Source organism: Molossus molossus, unplaced genomic scaffold, assembly GCF_014108415.1.
Source record: "Molossus molossus isolate mMolMol1 unplaced genomic scaffold, mMolMol1.p scaffold_m16_p_13, whole genome shotgun sequence".
NCBI classification, from domain to species: Eukaryota; Metazoa; Chordata; class Mammalia; order Chiroptera; family Molossidae; genus Molossus; species Molossus molossus.
Window position 1 is genome coordinate 81,789,050 of NW_023425348.1, and position 20,473 is coordinate 81,809,522.

Genomic DNA, 20,473 nt, shown 5'->3' on the forward strand with positions numbered 1-20,473 from the left:
TCCTTCTCAAATATGTCCTTCTTTCTGTCCTCACTGCCCTACTTTACCTTATGGCTTACTGAAACAGTGGCAGAAAATTGTGATTAAAAACATAGGATCAGCCTTGCCCGGGTTCAAATCCTGGTTCTACTACTTACTAGCTGTATAATCTTAGGCAACGTACCTAATCTCTCTAAGCCAGTATTTTTCAAACTTTCTAAACTGTGACCCTATGATAGCAAAATTCTTTCTCCTTATGCATGTTTGACCTTCAGTTAGCTCTCTAGCTCTGTTCCCCTGGAAACCTGATAAAGGTAAGAATGTCAACTGTGTTTCCAAGCAACATTGCTTATGGCAGAAATGACCCCTTATTGCTAAATCGAATCTGAATGGGGAGATTTATAAATACTTGATGGGACGCCATACTTTGGGCTTCCTGAAGTGAGGTATGTCATCTGCAGGGATCTTGAAAGCTGTGCCTATGGAACTGTTTGTTACAAGATACACTGGCTTCTGTGAAGCATTTCTACACCAGAGTGGCTCTCCCACTGTCCTGACTTCCCTGCACCCCTGGACAGCCATGGACTGCTAGAGGGGCTCCTACAGGGACACCCACTCAGGAAAGATGTCTGATGCTGAACAAGAGCTGGCAAGTTCTGGTTTCTGTCTTGTGTCGTTCTAAGTAGACTGGTGCCAAGTGTGGCCCTTGACAGTCTTGTGAGTCTGAATGTTTAGCTAAACTTAAGTTGACCCTGTGTTGGGTGCAACAGTCACACAGTAGGAAATACATTTCATGCTGCAACCAGTACACACAGAGAGACATATATCTCTATCTCTATAAAATAAAAACTTCATGAAACAATACTTAAGTGCTATGTTTGCTAGTATTTCCTATTATGTTCTGTTCATTTTATTTAAAAACTCTGCTTATAATCCACTAAACTAATCTCACAGCTAACTAATAAGTCATGATCCACCATTTTAAAAACATAAAACACAGACTAAAAGTCCTTACCTAAAAAAGAGCAACACCTACTTTCATAGGGTCGTTGTGAGGATTCAAATAGATAACCCAAGTAAAGTGCCTATACAGTAAGTGGCACATAGCAGTTCTCTAAACAGTAGCTGCTGTTATTGTTGACAATACCCTAACTGTTCTTCCTCCTCAGTCTTGACCACCTCTAATCTATTCTCCACACAGTGGCAAGAAGGAATTTTCTAAAACAAAAATCTGATCATGAACATGCTTTAATGGCTCCCCACTGTTCCTGGGATAAGACCCAAATTCCTATATAGCCTATAATGCCCCACAGGCTCTGGCCTATTAGGCATCTCCAGCCTCATCTCTTACTCCAGCCTGAGTCAGCCACGTGGCTCACTGTGCTTGGTTATACCAAATCCCATTTGGTTCCTTAAGCTCACGTGCATTTCTCCACCTAGACTCACCTATATGCTTTGCTCTCTGTCTGGAGTATTTTTATTCTTCCCCCCAAACTCAGACTAACTTTACTAGGATTTTACATCTCAGATAGAATGTCAACTCTTCATGGAAATGTTCTGTAGCACTCTTAAGAATGAGCTGGGTATCCTCCCGTGTCTTCCCAGGCTACCCTGTACTTTCCACAATACACAGTATAATTGCTTGTACATGTGCCTGAAGCTCTCCGAGGACAGGGAACTGTCTGTCTTGAAAATGGGCATATCCTAGTGTTTAGTGCCTTTTTGAAACATAAGGTATTTATTAAGAATTTATCTGATAAATGAGTAAAATCATATAGGCAGTTCAGAAGTCCCTTATGGCCACTGACCACAAAATTCCTTTCTCTTCTCTCTTTGTCTGAAACCTGGGGCCTCAGACAGGAATCCCCAGCCTTTCCATGAAGCATATCAACTCCTCAAGATTCAGATTGGGGCAACCCTGACATTCTGCCATGAAAATGGTGAGTTCGGCCCAATTGCTGAAGAAAACTCTCAAGAGAACATGGGCAAGCTGAGTTGCCTGGGCGTACACAGAAAGCTCCCTGTGTAAACCCTAGTCTCAATCTTCAGAAGCATGGCTTTGTGTTTAAGTATGATGTTCAATGCCATCACTTTCCAGAGCAGAACCGAATGGTTTCTACTAGTTAGCTGGTTGTTTCCTTCTCTGGCATATAGGAAAAAAACGTATAAAGTGGTATTTATACTCCTTCCGCACCGGCAGGCAGGTTTTGGCTAACTTCTTCCAGTAAGTTAACATTATAAGGTTTAAAATGATGTTATCTTAATTATTTTAAATTTAGGGAATTTTCCTTTCCTTACATCCCTCTGGCTAATGACATTGGTCATTGTTAAGAAACCCTGGTGATAAAATGAGCTTCTTCATGGTATAGAAATCAGCAGCTGGAGTCTTCAGCTAAGTGCAATCTGAATGCAGCTGAGCTGACAAGAGCGTATGGGCTGCGCAGGAAGGGCCCGTGAGGATTTCTGTCCCACCTACCCCTCACGGCTCGTCAGTGATTCACTCACCTGTGGAAGAAAGTTTGGACGTGGAGTGAGTCTAGGAGGAGGGATAAACTGTGGTACTTTGATGGGCTGAGGAGGTGTTGCCTGAACCTGCTAAAAAATGAGAAAGGTAAGTAAATCAGAAAGGACAATAAATGTTCAATATCAAAGCTAGACATTCTTAAAGTATTTTCAGCATCACTGTTCTCTGGATCAGACAATATTTTTCTACAAGCTGTCACTATAGAATTAACCACCTGAATTAACACTCTCCCACCTGCATGCTTTACCCCACGTGTGAACCAACCACATGTGTGGAACATGCAGGCTCAGCAATCTTAGATGGTTTCCTTTGACACTCAAGAACTCTTGCACTTAACGTATTTTAAAAGTTGAAACTGGATCGAAAATAAAATGAAACTTGCTGCCTGGCCAAATGGGCTCTTTCCTAACATAGAGTTTTACCTAACAGTGAATGGCTTTATTCCTATAGAGAATTTTCTCACTCTCAGCATCTGTCTGAGTTATCTGGTTACTTCTTTGAAGATTCCTGGGTTTAAGCAATGAAGCTTTTCGTGCTATTGCTCTTTAGTTTCACTCGTCACTGGTCATCATTCAAAAGCCACCAGGAACTTTTAGCTGACATTTTAGGAGCAAACTTTTAAACCACAATTTGGATATCCTTCCCCAAGACTGATGAGAACATCAATTTCTAAATGGTTTACCCTAAAAAATCTCATGAACAATTTTGTCCAGTACTTCCTGAGTGAAGTCAATTTCAAGGGATAGTGAACTGTAAGAATTCAACAGGGAGTTTCTCCAAGTCAGTAACATAGCACCAGAGAGACTAAGCACTCAAGTTTCACAGGAAGGGCCGTGGACAGGAGGCAGAGGTACATGAAACAGTGTGTATGCCTCTGTGAAGGGCATTTCTGCCCCCTCCAGGCAAGTGAGACTTTGAACTCAAGATAATGCACTGAATGGGTTTTGGTCTTTGGTGTCAGGATAACTATAGTTATTTGAGTAGATAGCAGGAAAGCCATATTCCCTACTCAGCCCCAAAGGGGAATTTGGTGTGGCAGAACGATGGAGATTGAAAAATCCAGCAGGAGCATGAACTAGATATACTCTACAAACACCTATCCTGAACCCTCTCATGTGGGCACACATGAGTAGCAGCTGCTGGCTTACCAGAGTGACTGTGTTTTTTGCCACAATTTGGACAGCCTCTGCCCCAGGCCCAGTGACCTTATTAGACGTCTGGAGGTTGACTGGTGTGTTCTGCACATCAGTGCTGAGCACAGCCTTCTGACTGTTGATGGCGGTCACCATAGCAATGGTAGGTCTCTGGCCCACAACAGAGGCAGGCATGGTCGCAGTTGCTGCTTTCAAGACGAGAGGTAGTGTCTTTGTGGTAATCATAGAAGCTGTAGTTACAGTCTTCTAGGAGACATGGAGAACAGATATTAGGACACTGAAGTGTGATCCTACTAAACAATATACTGCTAACCCCCAGCAGAAAACAAAGCAATTAATTCTCATAATCAATCAAGTTTCTCAGTATAACAACATTTCTTTTGTGTTCACAGAGCACACATCTTACTACACAGAAAGACGATTTCTAGTTTGCAGAGCTCTCAAATTTAGCTTTAAGCTCACAGCAATAACTGCGACTGATATGGGCACAAGGTTTTCAACAGAGTTGGGTGGGTTTCTGGATACAGAATATGAGTGCATCTATTTTTTCTAATTCTTAGCTCACTCTCAATTAATTTAAATTTTGTAGAAGTTGCAAATCAATCTTTAATTGCTACACTATCTCAATCCTTAATTGCTACAATCTCATCAATAGGAAGAAAGCCATCATAAAATTCTGATTATCTGCCTTCGGTTATACAAAAGCGGGGATAAAAGGACAGTATCTTTTCATTCTTTTGAGTGTCACCCTGGAGGGTGGAAGGGGACCTCATATGAGGATTAGTGTAATTGTTGCCTCAAAGGCAAGTAAATCCCAAAACTGGGTAATAAAACCAAGTAGTATAGTAAATTCCAGCTCTTGATACTAAAGGGATATGAGTCACTACCTATAATCTTCTCTCTGGAGAACTGCTGCAGAAGTGATCAAAAATCCAGGGAAACATGTGACAAGGTGGAAACAAACACCTGAGTTTCAAAGGTGTCTGGATCAGAGGACAACCTGAGGTGAGAGACCTAACTGATGCTCCATAAGAGCTACTACAGCTTTGAAACTGTATTTTCTAGACTTTCCACTAGAGTAATTAAAGGAGGCAGACATGGCAAATGCATCTATCTAGTGCTACTAGTCAGTCACTCAAGATACAGACATTTCAGGAACAGAAAAATTTATCTGGTTCCCCTTGTTGGTCCTGATTTTGATACTACCCCTACTTTTTTCTTCTTACTTTACACCTGCACTGCCCAACTTGGTAGCTACAAGCCACATATGGCTGTTTAAATTAAGATAATTAAAACAAACAAAATTAAAACATCAGTTCATCGATCATCTCGCTACAGCCCGTGCTGAGCAGCCACATGTGGCTCACGACTACCAGACTGGATGGTGGAGATTTCCAACGGGCGGGAAGTTCTACTGGACAGCACTGCTCTAGACCAGTGACAAGGACCCACTGTCCCTGAATCAGATCTGAACAATTCCCTTGTGAATTTCTGTTTCAGTGTCTATATAAGTACTTGTGCATTAAGTTGTTTGGTGATAGGTAATTCTTTATTTCCATTTTCTGCCTTAAACACATAAATATAAGTATATATTACCTAATCTTTTAACAGTTTTTTTCTTTTAACCAAAACTTTAATGATCTGGCTTCATCTGTCCCATCATAGCTTAATCAGAAATCCTGATTAATGCTTGTCATCAAAATTGCCTAAATCTTTGTTTTCTCTTCTCTGAGTCAACAACACAGGAGCGGCTTATTCTCCTTGCCACTGCTTCCTCAAATGTGAAATGAGAGTAAAAGGGGAATACTCATATTTGTTTTAGGAGTGAGCAGGCCACCTACTCTCTGTCAGGGATAAAAACAAAATAAAAGCTAAATGCTATTCATCTTTAGAAATGTTACCGTAGTGTAGCAGCAAGGACTGACTTTACATTACTAGCTATGCGTGATAAGCGTTTTTAACCCAGTGTGATATTAGCTCTATCTTTTCATTTAAAAATCTAAATACAAAGAACGTTTGAAGTGGTGAGCAAGTCACATCCTGGTACTACCACGGGTTATGGAAATAAAGCTCTGATCCGCAAAACTCACTGATGTGATTTTAAAAACAGCGTGCATGTTGTTACTATTTTAAAAGAGGTTAATATACTGTCTGAAACATCCTTATTTCAGGTAAATCATTAACACTATTTTGAATACCCTAAAGGGATTAAGCAAAACCTCAAACTCACCTGAATTATATACTTACCATTAACTGCAACATTTTAAAAACACAGAAACCTAACAAGCTTGTTCACATCTTAGGTTAGCATTTTTATTCTACTTCATAAATATCTGGTTGTGGCTAATTTTACTACATGTATTCTAGCATCTATACAACTCTCTGTATACACAGACACAAGACCCAGTACTATAGGCATGAGGAAAACTTTTTGGAGAATATATTTACTAACTATTTACTGACACCAGATATTGACACTGGTATTATTCAGCTCTTTACTCCTAGTCTGGTGCTTATTCGATTCTAAGTATTAAGAACACAAACTGATCTCAGAGTGTTAGAGTTTAGATGACAAAGACACTCTAGAGTTTTAAAATTCAAGCCTAATGCAAACCTCTGAACTGTTCTGGCAGAAGGGAAGAAAGACACAGAGAGGAAAGGTATCCAACAACAAAGAACCTCATTTCTGTGGAAGCTGTCCTGGGCGGGCCGATGCGTCCAAGTATGACTGCCTCCAGAGAAGATGGCAGCTTCCCCATAATTTCATGAAGGGGTTCTTTACTTTTTTTTTCTTATAGCCATTTTCAGGGACCTTAATGACTTCAATGTCAATGTCTTTAAGGCTCGTAACACGGCTTTACTATTGCCAGCTTTTTCTAAATCTCTGCAGAACACATTCAGGTAAGCAGACTCACTGGCTAGCTTAGGGGTTCTTTACTTTTGACAAAACCCAAACTTCATGAACTAGAAGTTAATACAGAAATACATGGCAAGAAGTGCTACCTGCTAAATCCCTTTCACTTATTTTTTTTATTTTTTTCCCCGTTATTATTGCTGTATACCTACCAAGCATGAGGTATTGATTGAAAACATCCAGACTCCAAGGTACAAATCAGAACTTAGACAGATTATTACTATGGGCTCTAATTAACTTCCAAATCTATTTTAGACTATTTTCTTTAATTCTGAATGGAAGGTCACTGTTTTACACTCAAACAACTACAAACAGAGCCCTTCCTTTTTGTCTGTAAGGGTTTATTTTGCCTTTGGTTTTATTCGCTGCATGCTTCTTTACATTTGTATTATTACATCATTCAAAGTGACAGGGTTGTGAATATAAGTTGAAGGGTATACCTGCATTCAAATGTTCTATTTTTTCATTTTTCCCCTGTAGACTGAAAAACTTTCTAATACGTACAAGCATGAGTTGAAGTTAACTAAGTAAAGGAAACTAACTGGGCCCCCTACTCCCCCTACTACCTTGGTACATGCTAACCTGACTTAGAATAAAAAACTTTCTCCTCCCTGCCCAAGCTATGATTGCTACTTAACAGTTATTGTTTTCTGAAATTAGATATTGAATATATGCCATATACAACCTCTCATTTGTCCTTGACCTCATGAACATTTACGGACTGTCTATGACTGCCAAAATTCCCAAAAGTTTTTCTTACATGGGGAGCTTCCTCAAGCTAGCCTCTTCCTACCTTTATGGTTCTATCTCCCTCTCCACTGTTTTCTGAAATCTACGCTCCAGCCACATCACCCTCCTTTGTATTCCCCGCATGCATTTGCTTTTTTTTCTCTCACCCGAGTACATTTTTCCTTTTTGTTGTTGTTGTTGTTGTTCAGATAGAGTGGGAGAGAGAGAGAAACATCAACATGAAAGAGACACATCGAGTGGCTGCCACCCGCACAACCCAACCAGGGCTGGGGACAAACTGCAACCGAGGTACGTGCCCTTACCCGGATCTCTCCGGACCACAAGCCAACGCTCTAAATGCTGAGCCAAACTGGCCAGGGAGTATTTACTTTTTTGACTCCACACTTTTGTTCACACTACTCTCTACACCTGTGATGCTTTCTCACGCTGCTCATCATTGAGATCTTCCTTATCTGTCAAGGCCCTGCTCAAATGTCACCTCCTTTATGAAGTACTCTCTAACCCCTTCACTCAAAATTACTCTGTCCTCTGCTGTTTTCACAGCCTTTATGGGTATTTTCATTTTATTCTTCTTTGTTAGTTGTTTACATCTTTCCCTCCTCTAAAGTTTCTAAATTCTTGAAGAATGAAATTCTATTTTATTTGTGAATCTATCCTCTACATTGTCTAGCACAGTACTTGCATATAGTAAAGACATATTTACAGAATGAATGAAAATAATTATAGTATACCAGATTCTAGGCAGGGACCATTATTACTTCTTTGTATACCAGAATCTAGCACATAGAGAGTACTCAATAAATGTTGATTGTTTATTGTAAAGACAAAAACCTAGAGGATCTTTTGACTTTAAACATTAAACATCTGCATTACAGCCCGGCCGGTGTGTCTCAGTGGCTGAGCACAGACCCATTCATCAGGAGGTTGCTGGTTCGATTCCTGGCCAGGGCACATGCCCAGGTTGTGGGCCCAATCCCCAGGGGGGATATGTAGGAGGCGGCCAATCGATGTTCTCTCTCATTGATGTTTTTCTCTCTCTCTCCCTCTCCCTTCCTCTTCCTCTAAAATCAATAAAAACAAACAAACAAACAAACAAACAAAAAATCTGCATTACATAAAACAAGCTTAACCAAATCAATCAAATCTATCAGGTGGACTTCAGATGGAGAGATGCCACACAACACTGTTTTGGGAATAGCCCTAGGCACATAACTCCAATTATACCAGGAAGGGATTAGCTATTATACATATTATTTAGGTATTTTCTCTGATTTGTGTGATGTAGAATGTTACTTCAACAGAAAGTTTCCATGGGTTGGGAGAAAAAGTTCCTACGTACCAAGAAATAATGAAATCTACCACACTCCTTACATGTACATACTTTCTGATCAAATTGTATTCTGGAAAAAGAACAACCTAATCTGACTTTGTTTAAAGTCCAACAAAGTAATCTGGTAAGCAATCTCTCAGAAAAAATATAAGTCCTGGTCAGGGAGTTTCAGAAATCAGTTTGAATACCTAATTTTTAAATAGCCTTGGGGCCCTGGCCGGTTTGGCTCAGCGGTTAGAGCATCGGCCTGCGGTCTGGAGAGACCCGGGTTCGGTTCCCGCTAAGGGCATGTGCCTTGGTTGCAGTTTGTCCCCGGCCCTGGTTGGTTGTGCGGGTGGCGACCACTCGATGTGTCCCTTTCACATCGATGTTTCTCTCTCTCTCTGTTCCTCTCTCTCCCTCCCACTCTATCTGAACAAAGAATGGAAAAATGTCCTCGAGTGAGGATGATTAAAAAATAAATAAATAAATAAATAAATAAATAAATAAATAAATAGCCTTGGGGTGGAGATGAGGGTAAACATTAGGTAGGCTGCTCTACCTTTCTGAGTCACAGCAGGGATTATTATTTTTCCTTCTCTGGCACTTTATATAACATTGGCATTTCTTCCTTTGGCATTGTACGGCAGTATAGAAAAGTGGTTCAAATCTGGCCCCACCACATACAACCTACATAATTTTAGGTAATTACTTAATTTCTCTGTGCCTTAGTTTTCTTTTCTTAAAAAAAAAAAAAGGAGATAATAATATAATAATGATGAGAATAACAACATCACCTTCCTTCCTACGGCTGAAATGAGGAATGTGTCCGTAATATGCATAAAGTACTTAGGAGAATAGCAACATAGAGTAACCTTTATTAAATGTTAACTACCTTTAGTAATCTTTAGTATTTTTATAAGAAATGCATTCTTCACTTGCAAAATGTCCACAAACAGTGAAGAACCAAGTAAATTATAACCTTTTCCTTTACATATAAAGATACAGTGAAGAACTGGTATTGGTGGATCAGAGATATTCATACTTAGATTCAAAAGATCTAAGTCCCTGAAATCATGTGCAAAAATGAAGTGCATTAAGTGTGAGTGTGTATTTTTCTGGGGAGGGAAGGATCCATAGCTTTCAACAGAGTCTTAAAGGGGCCTGTGACCTCCAAGAATCAAGAACCACTGTTCAATTGTCCCTATTTATTTATTTATGTTAATCCTCACTCGAGGATATTTTTCCATTGATTTTTAGATAGCGTAAAAGGGAGGGAGGGGGAGAGAGAGAGAGAGCATGAGAAAGAGAGAGAAACATTGATATGAGAAAGACACATCAATTGGTTGCCCAGCCCTGACTAGGACCAGGGATTAAACCTGAAACCCAGGTACATGCCCATGACTGGGAATCAAACCCGTGGCCCTTTGGCCCATGAGCCAACACTCTAACCGCTAAACCAAACCAGCCAGGGCTCCATTTTATTTTATTTTTTAATTTTATTTATTTATTTTTTTTATCCTCACCCGAGGATATATTTCCATTTTTTGTACAGATAGAGAGGGAGGGAGAGAGAGGAAGGGAGAGAGAGAGCAAAACATCGACGTGAAGGGACACATCGAGTGGCTGCCACCCACACGACCAACCAGGGCCGGGGACAAACTGCAACCGAAGTACGTGCCCTTAGCGGGAACCGAACCCGGGTCTCTCCGGACCGCAGGCCGACGCTCTAACCGCTGAGCCAAACCGGCCAGGGCCAGGGCTCCATTTTAAAAGCTGTTCTGATTGTACATCTTAGTGTGTGGAGAGCAAGCTTGAATAATTTTCTTAACCGAATGTCACTCCCAAATATGTCCTTTTTGTGCGTCTTGAATGCCTCCCTATCCTTACATTATATGCTAGTTTAAATGTCCTTGCAGTAAAACCATTTGGACAACTACATCAAGTTGGAATGTTATTAAACTTGTACTCTTCAGTGCTAGTTTTGACCTGCAGCTTCCATTTCAGATTTCCTTAGATGTATTAGAACACAGTCATATTCTCATGAATATGAACTTAGAAATGAATATTTTGTTTCTATGAATAATGGAAATATATCACCCTTCTAAATGCTTCTTTCTAATATCTCCATGCCAAATTGCTGAGAATTCCAGAAAAACAATTCCAGAGGAAGTGAAGTCATGCAGACTTTTGGAACAAGCTCAAATAAATATATTTCCAGAAATTCAAAATATGACTTTACTTCTGTTCTTAACACAGAGAAGCGATTTTTCTGTCACTGACTACCTTTCCCTCCTTCTTTGGACAGGTGGAACATCATTTAACTTTTGCTTCTTAGTAATGTTATTTCCTTCTGCAAATTAATTTCAAGTGATTCTTATCCCAGTTATAATATTAAAAAGTAACCAAAATAACTTTTGTTTACAGCTAGTTGAGCTTAATAGTCTGAAATGGGACCCAGTTCTCCCTGACCAATAAATAGCACATGGATCTACAACAGGAAGCCCTCAGCGCTCCACCCACTTTACCTGTGAAGCGGTCAGATTGGGAGAGGGTGCAGCCGACTGGGCGTGGTGGTGGTGGTACTGCTGTTGTTGCTGTAGCTGCTGTAGTGGTTGCTGCTGTGCTGTTTGTAGTTTGTTTTCAGATTGTGGCAATGGCTGTATTTGGAATTTGTCTGGTTGTTCTTGCTTTACTATCAGGTTCTTCCGTAGCTGTTCAACTACTCTTTTCTATCAAGTGAGAACAAAAAGAAAGAAAAGTTATCAGAATACTGTCCTACCAGCTGCGTAGAAATATGCAGCAATTATATGCCTCTGACATCTTTAATCTAAAAGTTGTTACATCTAAAATTTACAGATTCCACAAATAAGGAGAAACCTATGGCATAAGAAATGTTTTATATGTAAAGGGAAATTGAGGCATGCCGATGAGAAGAAAAGCTAATGGTGGTCACATAGCAGAGCTCAGATTTCTTGACTGTCATTAGCTTAGCATGGTAGGCTGGAAGGGCAGTGCAGTACAGGACTCTGGAGACAAGCTGCCTCAATTCAAATTTCAGTTTTGCTACTTACCAGTCACAAGACGTTAATCAAATTACTTAACCTATCTATGGCTCAATTTCCTGTCCTGTAAAATGAGGCAACTAACAATATCCTTAGGGTTCTTACAAGTACCAAAGCAGCTGCTAGATGTAAAATATTCGGAACTGTGATTGGCACACTGGTGGTCATTTTTCTTTTTGTATCTGACAACATAAATAACTGCCATACTAATTTTTGTTAATCAAATGAATATTGTATATCTATCCCAGATTCAAATATTAAATAGACTTTTAAACAAAGAAACACTGATCTCAGAAATATGCAATATAAACAACAGACATTCGAAATTACTGAAATGTGTAACTCATGAACGGGACTTCTTTGCTGGGCTGGGATCTGTAGAAATGCATACATTTGTTTAGGCAGAGTAGAGATTTAGTTACATGAGATGAAATTTTTTTTTATTTTAGTTTGGATATCATTCGTTTATTATAAAAGAGACACAGAAATTATTTACATGATGAAAGATTTCAGAACTACAATAGAATGGGCAGCTTTACATGATGCCATTTCAATAGTGGTTTATTTCAGTCTACATACTTTCCAAGAATGTCACCATCTCTAAATAAGAAATAATCTAGAACTACTTTGGTGTCTCCATATTCTGGAAGAAGAACTTTATCTCCAACTTTCACACTAACTGGTTGAATCTCTCCACCCTTTCCTTTGGAGCCGGATCCAACAGCTACTACTGCTGCTTGCAATACTTTTCCTTGAGATTTTTCTGGAAGCACAACGCCTCCTTTGGTCACAGTTTCCACAGCACTCCTTTCAACTAATACTCATTCAAAGAGGGGAAGAAGCTTTCTCAACACCTGTCCTGCCATGACTTTGACCACTGCAGCCCATACTCTGCTCTCGCGCCGCAGCCGCAAGGAGAGACCTGCAGTCCGGCCCGCTGGACACGTGAACTTGGGACATGAGATGAAAATTTTAAATAAGGTTTGCTGAATTTTCTATTCCTGTTCAAATCCAAGAAAATGTGTACTTGGATACCTTCATTATAGTATAATACATTTCAACAGAACGAAAGTTCCATGAGGGAAAGGAATTTTGCTGACAACTATACTCTGTGGCTAATATCCTCATTCTCTTCACATGATACGTAAAGTGATGGGACCAAAGACCAGCAAAAGGCTCAGAGTACATATAATAATCATTTGGGGCCAGATTTAGGTTCTTACTCTCCTGCCCACTGGAAGTATAAGCAGCACCCCTCACATACACTTTTTTTTTTTTTTTTTAATTTTTTCTTTTATTTTTATTTATTTTTATTTTTTTTCCTCACCCGAGGACATTTTTTTCCACTTTTTGTTCAGGTAGAGTTGGAGGGAGAGAGGAACAGAGAGAGAGAGAGAAACATCGACGTGAAAGGAACACATCGAGTGGCTGCCACCCGCACAACTGACCAGGGCCGGGGACAAACCGCAACCGAGGTACGTGCCCTCAGCGGGAACCGAACCCAGGTCTCTCTGGACCGCAGGCCGACGCTCCAACCGCTGAGCCAAACTGGCCAGGGCTCACATACACTTTTGAGTGAGTTCAACAATTAAGGTTTGTTCTTTCTGATAAAAAGAGTGCTATTTTCTAATATAGATTATGAATAGAGAAAAAAGAAGTAACTAAAAATCTTTATAGTTAAGTGAAATCAGAGAGCCAGGTTGATTTTCAAATTCTTATGATTCTAACCAACCTCATTGCTCATATTCTCTAAAGAATCCAAACCTGCAGGCTACTTGCTTAACATATTTGAATATTAAAATATTTACAAAATGGATTTTTAACAACTTTAAGTCAATACAAAATATATTCTTGAGAGAACTTTTATATTTTTATTATTGATTTTTTTTTTTTTAGGCAATGAAAATATCATATAAAGGCCAATTGGGGGGGAAAAGTCTGCTGAACTTTATACTTTGCTAGCAGTTCCTCTTTCAGTAGTTAAATATTAAAAAGAAAAATAAAAGGATGCAGAGTCCAATGTCTGCAGAAACCATCTGCAGAATAATAAAAATGCAAATTAATAAAAATATCAAATGCTTATAAAAATTAACTTTTGAGTCTTCAAAATCCTTTTTCTCAAGTATAAATGGCAGAGTAATTGAACTGACACAGTTTAGGAGAAGGGAGAATAATAGCAGGGGTGCTATGGATAATTCTGAGAATCACAGGCAGATTTTACTGCTTGGTGACTGCCAGACATTTAACAAATAAATAATTATTCAAAGTTGCTTTCAGCCTCCCTCCCCCAAACATATTAATCAGCATTAATCAGACATAATAACAAACTAACAAAAGTGTAACACAGCAGTGAGGGAAAGGGACTCCAAAAATGTTTATAAAAAAAAACCAAAACACAAAAAAACCCAGCTCAAATCAGGAGGAGGAGAGAAACCAGGAGGAAAACAAACACCACAAATGTGACACCTGCCAAAAAATAAACTTTGAACAAGAACAGCACAGGAAACTAAATAATTACTATACCAGGCACAAAAGGAAAAGGTGTTTTTCTCCTCTAGAGCCATCCTTAGGAAATACAGGGCGCTCTCCTACCGACTGCCTAACTGGGGTAAACTACAAGCAAGAGACAAAGCCCGGAGCCCACTCCCAGCGCTGTGTACAACAGAAGGGAACAGTAGGGGAAGAAGGAAAAAGGGATGCAGACTAGAGTACTCTGCAGCCATATGGCTAGAGCAAGGTGACAACCAATCAGAACCAGAATCAGGAAAGTGGGAGTCAGTGAGTCACATTGCATTCACAACTGTTCCTCCCCCAGGGCCTGAAACAAAGCCTGTGGAACTTGTAGGGGGTGAGAGGTGGGGGGGGGGGTTCCAAATACTTGCACACTCACGTAAGTCCTTGAGAGGAGGAGAAAAAGGAAAAAGAAGAAATAAGAAAAAGAGAGCTGTGTAGATTGGACACGGGTCAGATCATATGAGCTGGGTAGTTTTCTTTGCAAGGGTCTGGTATGTTTCAGAGTGCTGCTCAGAAATGCATGGCCACTGCACTCCTTGCTCTGTTTACCAAAAGATTAGAAGAATACCAAGTGTGTAGTTGTGCATGTCTGTGAAATTTTTTAAAATCAGGATTTGGGGGAAGCATTGATGCCTTCTGTAACTTAAACATCTTTCACTGCATTTTGAAAACCAACCATCTGCAGTTCAGTCGGTGAGCTGGGGGCGGAGGCGCTCCTTGGGTGCACGGAGGCCCTGCGTACTGTTAAGGACTGGCTAATGAAGGAGAGTTGCTGAGCAAATTCGTTGGCTTTTTTAAGTTCCACAATCCAGTGTTGTCCTAGTTCATTCTTGCAAACACAAAAGTCACATTGACTCCAGCAGGACCCTGATTTGGGTCAGTACCAGTTCTGGGTGGCAGCAAGAGAATAAAGCTGTAATATTTCATAAATCTTAGCTGTGTGGTACCAAGCAACGCTGTTAAGTATCCTCTCATCTCCACAGAAAGTGAGCCTATAGTTTTACTATTATGTGTTTTAAACAAAAAAAAATAAAATGTTGTTGGTCATTAATGAAGATTGTGCTGGCATAAACAATTTGATATTTTCAATATTATTCATATATAAAGCAGAACTTTAAATGTAGCTAAGTATCTTGGAACATTATCTTGAAACTTTGCCATTTGTCTTCACTAATAAGTTAATGAGAGTAAAAGGGGGGGGAATGAAGAAAATGAAAGAGGAAAAGCTGGAAAGAATGAAGGTAGAAGGGAGGAAGAAAAGTTAATAACGTATTATCTTCTCTCTTTAATATATTTTCTATAAGCAATGGGCCAACATGCCAGGTGTCTAGAATGGCTAGTACCACCCCTTCAATCCATCTGTCAAGAACTGCTCCGTAAACCCAGTATGTAATTCCAACCCTCAGATTCCCTTGACATTCGCATCACCAGGTTTCATCAGGGCTTGTTCAGGCAGAAGAGTTCACAGAGCCTCTGACACTTCAAGTCACAGTTTCTGAGACAGGTAGTCGCGGTGATCAATATTGTGACATTCAGTGATACTATCAATGTGTTCACATGACAGCGAGGCAGATCCCAAAGAAAAATACAGACATTTACAGGTCCAATTCAACAGAAAAGCAGGTTCTTTTTCTCCTACGTCAATCACTCCAAGTTCCATGGCCTTGGTCAGCACAGAAGAAGGATGGAGAGATGGAAGGACAGCCCCCACCCCTCCAGTCAAGCCACCAGTTTATTTCTATCAAATTCTCACAAATTTTAGAACTCCAGGCAAAAGGCCCTGTCCTCCTGGATGCTGATGCTTTAAGTCTCTGCTTTTCTACACAGTCACTCCACTTGTTTGTGTTCTAGTCCACACTATCTGTTTTATATCAATTGTGAGAGGGCCACACCCACTCAGACATCTTCTTACATAGTATTGCCTTAAAAATTCATCTTTTCCCTCCATGAATCAACCACACAACCTGAAAATGTTATAACCTTCACTCTTCATATCAGAGGCTGATAGAGACTTATCACTTTTCAGAAATCTAGAAAGTCAACAATAAATCTTACCCATCTTCATACCTAAAATGCAGTGAAAACATTTTCCAGGTCTTCAGATTCACCAATTGCTCAAAGGTAACCAGGGAAGCTAAAATTTTTGTGTGCAGAAAAACTTAACGTGGAGAAATTTACATTAGTTGATAAAGTCAGAATTTACTCAAAGAAACAAAAACTTTTACTTGTCAGACTGAAATTCCATCACTGCATTTATAAGTAACACCAACATTCCTCAACGCTGAAGAGGAAGGCAGGGGACATGATGACAGTCTGCAGACGCAGCCACAGAATTACCATCCCCTAAAGAACAGAGTGTGCGCTCTTGGCATGACAATGACAAAATTACAATCCAGAGTAAAAGGTATGTGTTATTAAATTAAGTGAAGATTCCACCATTTTATGAAGTAAAACACAGGGAAAAGCAATAAACTAAAATAAGTTCCTTCACAATGCAATTAGTGAAATTCAATGGGAGAATATGCACTGAAGTTACTAGGAGAATGTTCCCAGGGAGACACGCAGGCCGAATTCTGACAGAAGAGGAGGAGGAATACTGGTGGCAGCAGCTATAAAAATATACTTAGTTAAAAATAATTGTGCTTTATTCATTTTGTAAGGCAGTAGAAGGTTTTCCCCAAACTCTCCAATATTCAGTTTTGGGGTTAGAATTAGCAAACAGCTTTTAACCTTTTTAAACCTTTTAAAAAGAGATGTGCCCTTTAAAAACGCCACCTGTTTGACAGAGGCAGTATCTACAACCTCCTCTGTATATGACCAGTATAGGTTGACTACTGAAGAGGATTTGTTTAGTCTTGGAGAGTTGGGAACATAAATAATTATTTTATAGTTCTGCAAGGTGTCATGGAATTTGTACAGTACAATATAAATGAATTAAGGAACAGCAGCAGTTGGAATTATCAGAGTTTATTTTTGATAAAGTTCAAAATTCTCTACATGAATGCTTAACAGATGGTAGAGAATGCATATGTCATGGTACTGATTAGACTTCGGCTTACTTTTTTAATTAAAAAATATTCTTTGGGGTTTACTCTTCCTTCAACACACACACACACACACACACACACACACACACACACACAGAGATATTTACATCAATAGGTTTTACATCCCATCTCCACAGAAGAATGGGCCTTTTATTCATATCAATGGGATTTATATTCCATCTCCATAGGGGATTAGATCCTTTATTTGATGGCCTGATTGAAATGCAGTTTACATTCTTCTTATTTAGTTCATTCACGCTCTAATAGGTAAACTCAACCCTACCTTCCCCCAACTCCTATGCATGACTACACAAGATGGCTAGGACTGCATAGTCAACCTCCCGCCGAAATGTAGGGACCCTTCTAAGAACCTAGGCATTGCCTTTAACTTCCACCAAATAAGAAAGAGTATAGCTGTTGTACACAAGAGAGATGTGGCCCCTGGAGAACTACAGTTCTCCAATATGGAACACACAGATGCTAGGGCAAAATAGTAAAAACACAGAGAGCTAAAAAAGAGCACTGCATGCTGGAAATGGTAGCTATAATATATTTCCCGATAGTAAAAGACCCAGGAAGCCTAAAGCAGAACCCGGTTGTCTGACATTTAAGTTTCTATGTCTCTGAAGCACTAACCTATGCCGTCCTGCTTGATTCAGACCAGTTTTGAGGATCACATGAATTAATGGTGGGAATGCTTAGGAAACTGTTGAGGATAATGTGAAAACAAGGGCTGATAACCAATGAATAATAAAATTTATCTAGTATAAATTTTTAACTCAGAGCAACAGCTAACTTCTATTTCTAATGTCAATTATATTTCAAGCACTTGATTTTTAACATCTAGTCAAACATTTTTGTTAGTTCGAACTATTTTTTTTAAATGATAATTGCCCAAAGTACAAGATTAAGAAAGAGAATGCTACCTGTTGCCTTTTTTCCTCAGATATCAAACACATTGGGGAATGTTTTCCTGTGCAAAAATCTAGGTACAGCTCATATTTCTTATACTTCTATGGTGGTTCAGGGTCATATTTTGAATGCATAGGATGGATGTCCAATTTAATGTAACCTGATCCAGCAAAGACCCTAGATACAATAATGAGGACAGCAGAAAACACATAAGTGTCATTTATAATCTGCATAATTTAGCTGCTTGCTAATATTAAAAAGTGCCTGAATCATTGTGTTTGTGGCAAACAATGAGATATGACATGGAGGCTATTAATTTGTAAATTCAGCTGCAGTTCAGAAAAGGCAGCTCAGATGCCTCTCTGTAGCTATCTGTTACAGGCGTGCACACACCACCAGCTTGTCATTCATCATTCCATGGCTCTACCCCACAACTTAAAAGGCAGCATTGCCTTGTTAATGTCAGTTGACCCATACACCACAGAAATTCCCTCATTTTCTTCCCTGAAGCTGCTGTGGTTTTCCTCACAAAAGAAGTATGATTGGAAATGGCGGAACAGTAGCCGTCCCTGACAAGTTGGATATGAAAATACAATTTAAGCACAGTAATGATCTTAAAATGGGAAGAGAGGTACAAAACTAAAACCCCCTATCACTTTATGTAACACTGCTTAGATAAAACAGATTGCTTTGCCTACTCCTCGCCCTGGGTACAATGTGAGATAACGTAGGAAGTCCTCTTTTCACGGAAACACAAGACAGAATCAGATGCTGAAAGAGGCAAAGAGATTATTTAACCAAATTCTATACAGAATACACGTACTAAGACATGAATTAGTCATTTCCAAAGGTGAGAATACTGTTTAACAATCCTCAATTCTGCAGTTTTTCTTAAAAGATAGGAAAAAGATACACAATGTAATGTATTAGAACAATATACTATGTCAGGCAGGATACACCAGGTAAAAAATATTCTATGGTGAAATGTAATATTTTCCTTAAATTTAAACAAGAGTAAGTCTTATAAATCACTACACACTGACATTTGGAAGTGGAAAGTATTTTAACAAAAGTACATCCTGAACAACACACACTTGATACTTTAAAACATAATGTTTATCATCTACTGTAAAAGCATAAACATACAGATTAAAAATGATTCCAAAGCTATGAATGAGTATCTCTTAATTTCACAAAGTATTCACCATTTCAGTAGTTTAGTTTATCATGGAAGTATGTTACAATCACTTGAAGAGAAAAATGAAGTGTTACAAATTCAGTTTCTGACAAGACCCCACATAAAACAACGCAGAGGAAGAGCAATTCTATCACCGGCATAGGCTGCCAAGATGAGAGATGGGTAACTTCAAGGGATTGGATCTTCCAAGACACGTGACAAAGGATGGTTTGCACTACTCTGTGTTTAGTCGGGTTTTTTTGCGTCAGAGACACAAGAAGCCTGAAATCATCTTTCAGAATTTCAGAGCAGGTTTGCTTTTTTGTTTTAAATCGTCAGTACTAGAAATTTTATTAAAGAAAGAGAGATTAAAGAATCAGCAAAATAGAAGTAAGCATGAATAATCTCTTAATGAGTAAAGAACATCTGGTTAAAAATTTAAGTATTTTATTAAATCTCAAGTGTGAAGAGAATAATTTTCACACACTATGAAAATCACTAAATCCAATCGACAAATCTCTATACGAATATTTGAAGTCTTGACACACATATGCACGCACACACATACTCCAAGCTTTAGAAAATGGCTGCAGTAAAAATGATTTGTTATTTTTATCTCCTTTTAGCTTACTCCTTAGAAGTCTTTTACTATACTGTTTTCCAGTGTCCACAGCTAACAAAATACTGAGGTGCAGGTTCTTAAGAAAAGAGGACACAAGTGAATGTAAGATCAGTTGTTCGATTAAAAATTTAAAAAAAATTTTTTAGAGCAGTTTTAAGTTCATCGTAAAATCGGGTGGAAAGTACAGAGAATTCCCATATACCTCCTGTCCCTCACACACAGTCTCCCTAACCATCAACATCCCCACCAGAGTGATACATTTGCTAAAACTGATGAATTTACTACACTGAGACATCTTTATCACCCAAAATTCATAGTTTACACTAGGCTTCACTCTAATGTTATACAGTCTTGTTTTGACAAATGCATAATGATATATAACTATCATTGTAGTGTTACATGGAATAATTTCATTGTCCTTAAAGTTTTCTATGCCCTGCCTATTCATCCTTCTCTTCCTCCAACCCCTGGCAACCACTGTCATTTTACTGTCTCCATTATTTTGC

The 20,473-nt window shown here is 39.1% G+C and overlaps 1 protein-coding gene, 1 non-coding gene and 1 pseudogene across 3 annotated transcripts in view; all 3 read right to left on the minus strand.

Annotated features, from left to right (window-relative positions):
- PHF21A (PHD finger protein 21A) overlaps positions 1 to 20,473 on the minus strand; it is a 170,709-nt gene that overhangs the window by 27,247 nt on the left and 122,989 nt on the right. For both annotated transcript variants that reach the window (XM_036259785.1, XM_036259783.1), the window contains 3 exons: positions 11,159 to 11,362; positions 3,652 to 3,903; positions 2,485 to 2,574 (listed from right to left, as the gene is read on the minus strand). In XM_036259785.1, coding sequence (XP_036115678.1) covers positions 2,485 to 2,574; positions 3,652 to 3,903; positions 11,159 to 11,362 — 546 coding nt within the window. The remainder of the gene's footprint in view (positions 1 to 2,484; positions 2,575 to 3,651; positions 3,904 to 11,158; positions 11,363 to 20,473) is intronic.
- Positions 6,448 to 6,582, minus strand: LOC118629172. The gene has a single exon (XR_004959413.1). It is a non-coding gene; the product is annotated as a small nucleolar RNA SNORA33 (small nucleolar RNA).
- Positions 12,239 to 12,561, minus strand: LOC118628820 (annotated as a pseudogene).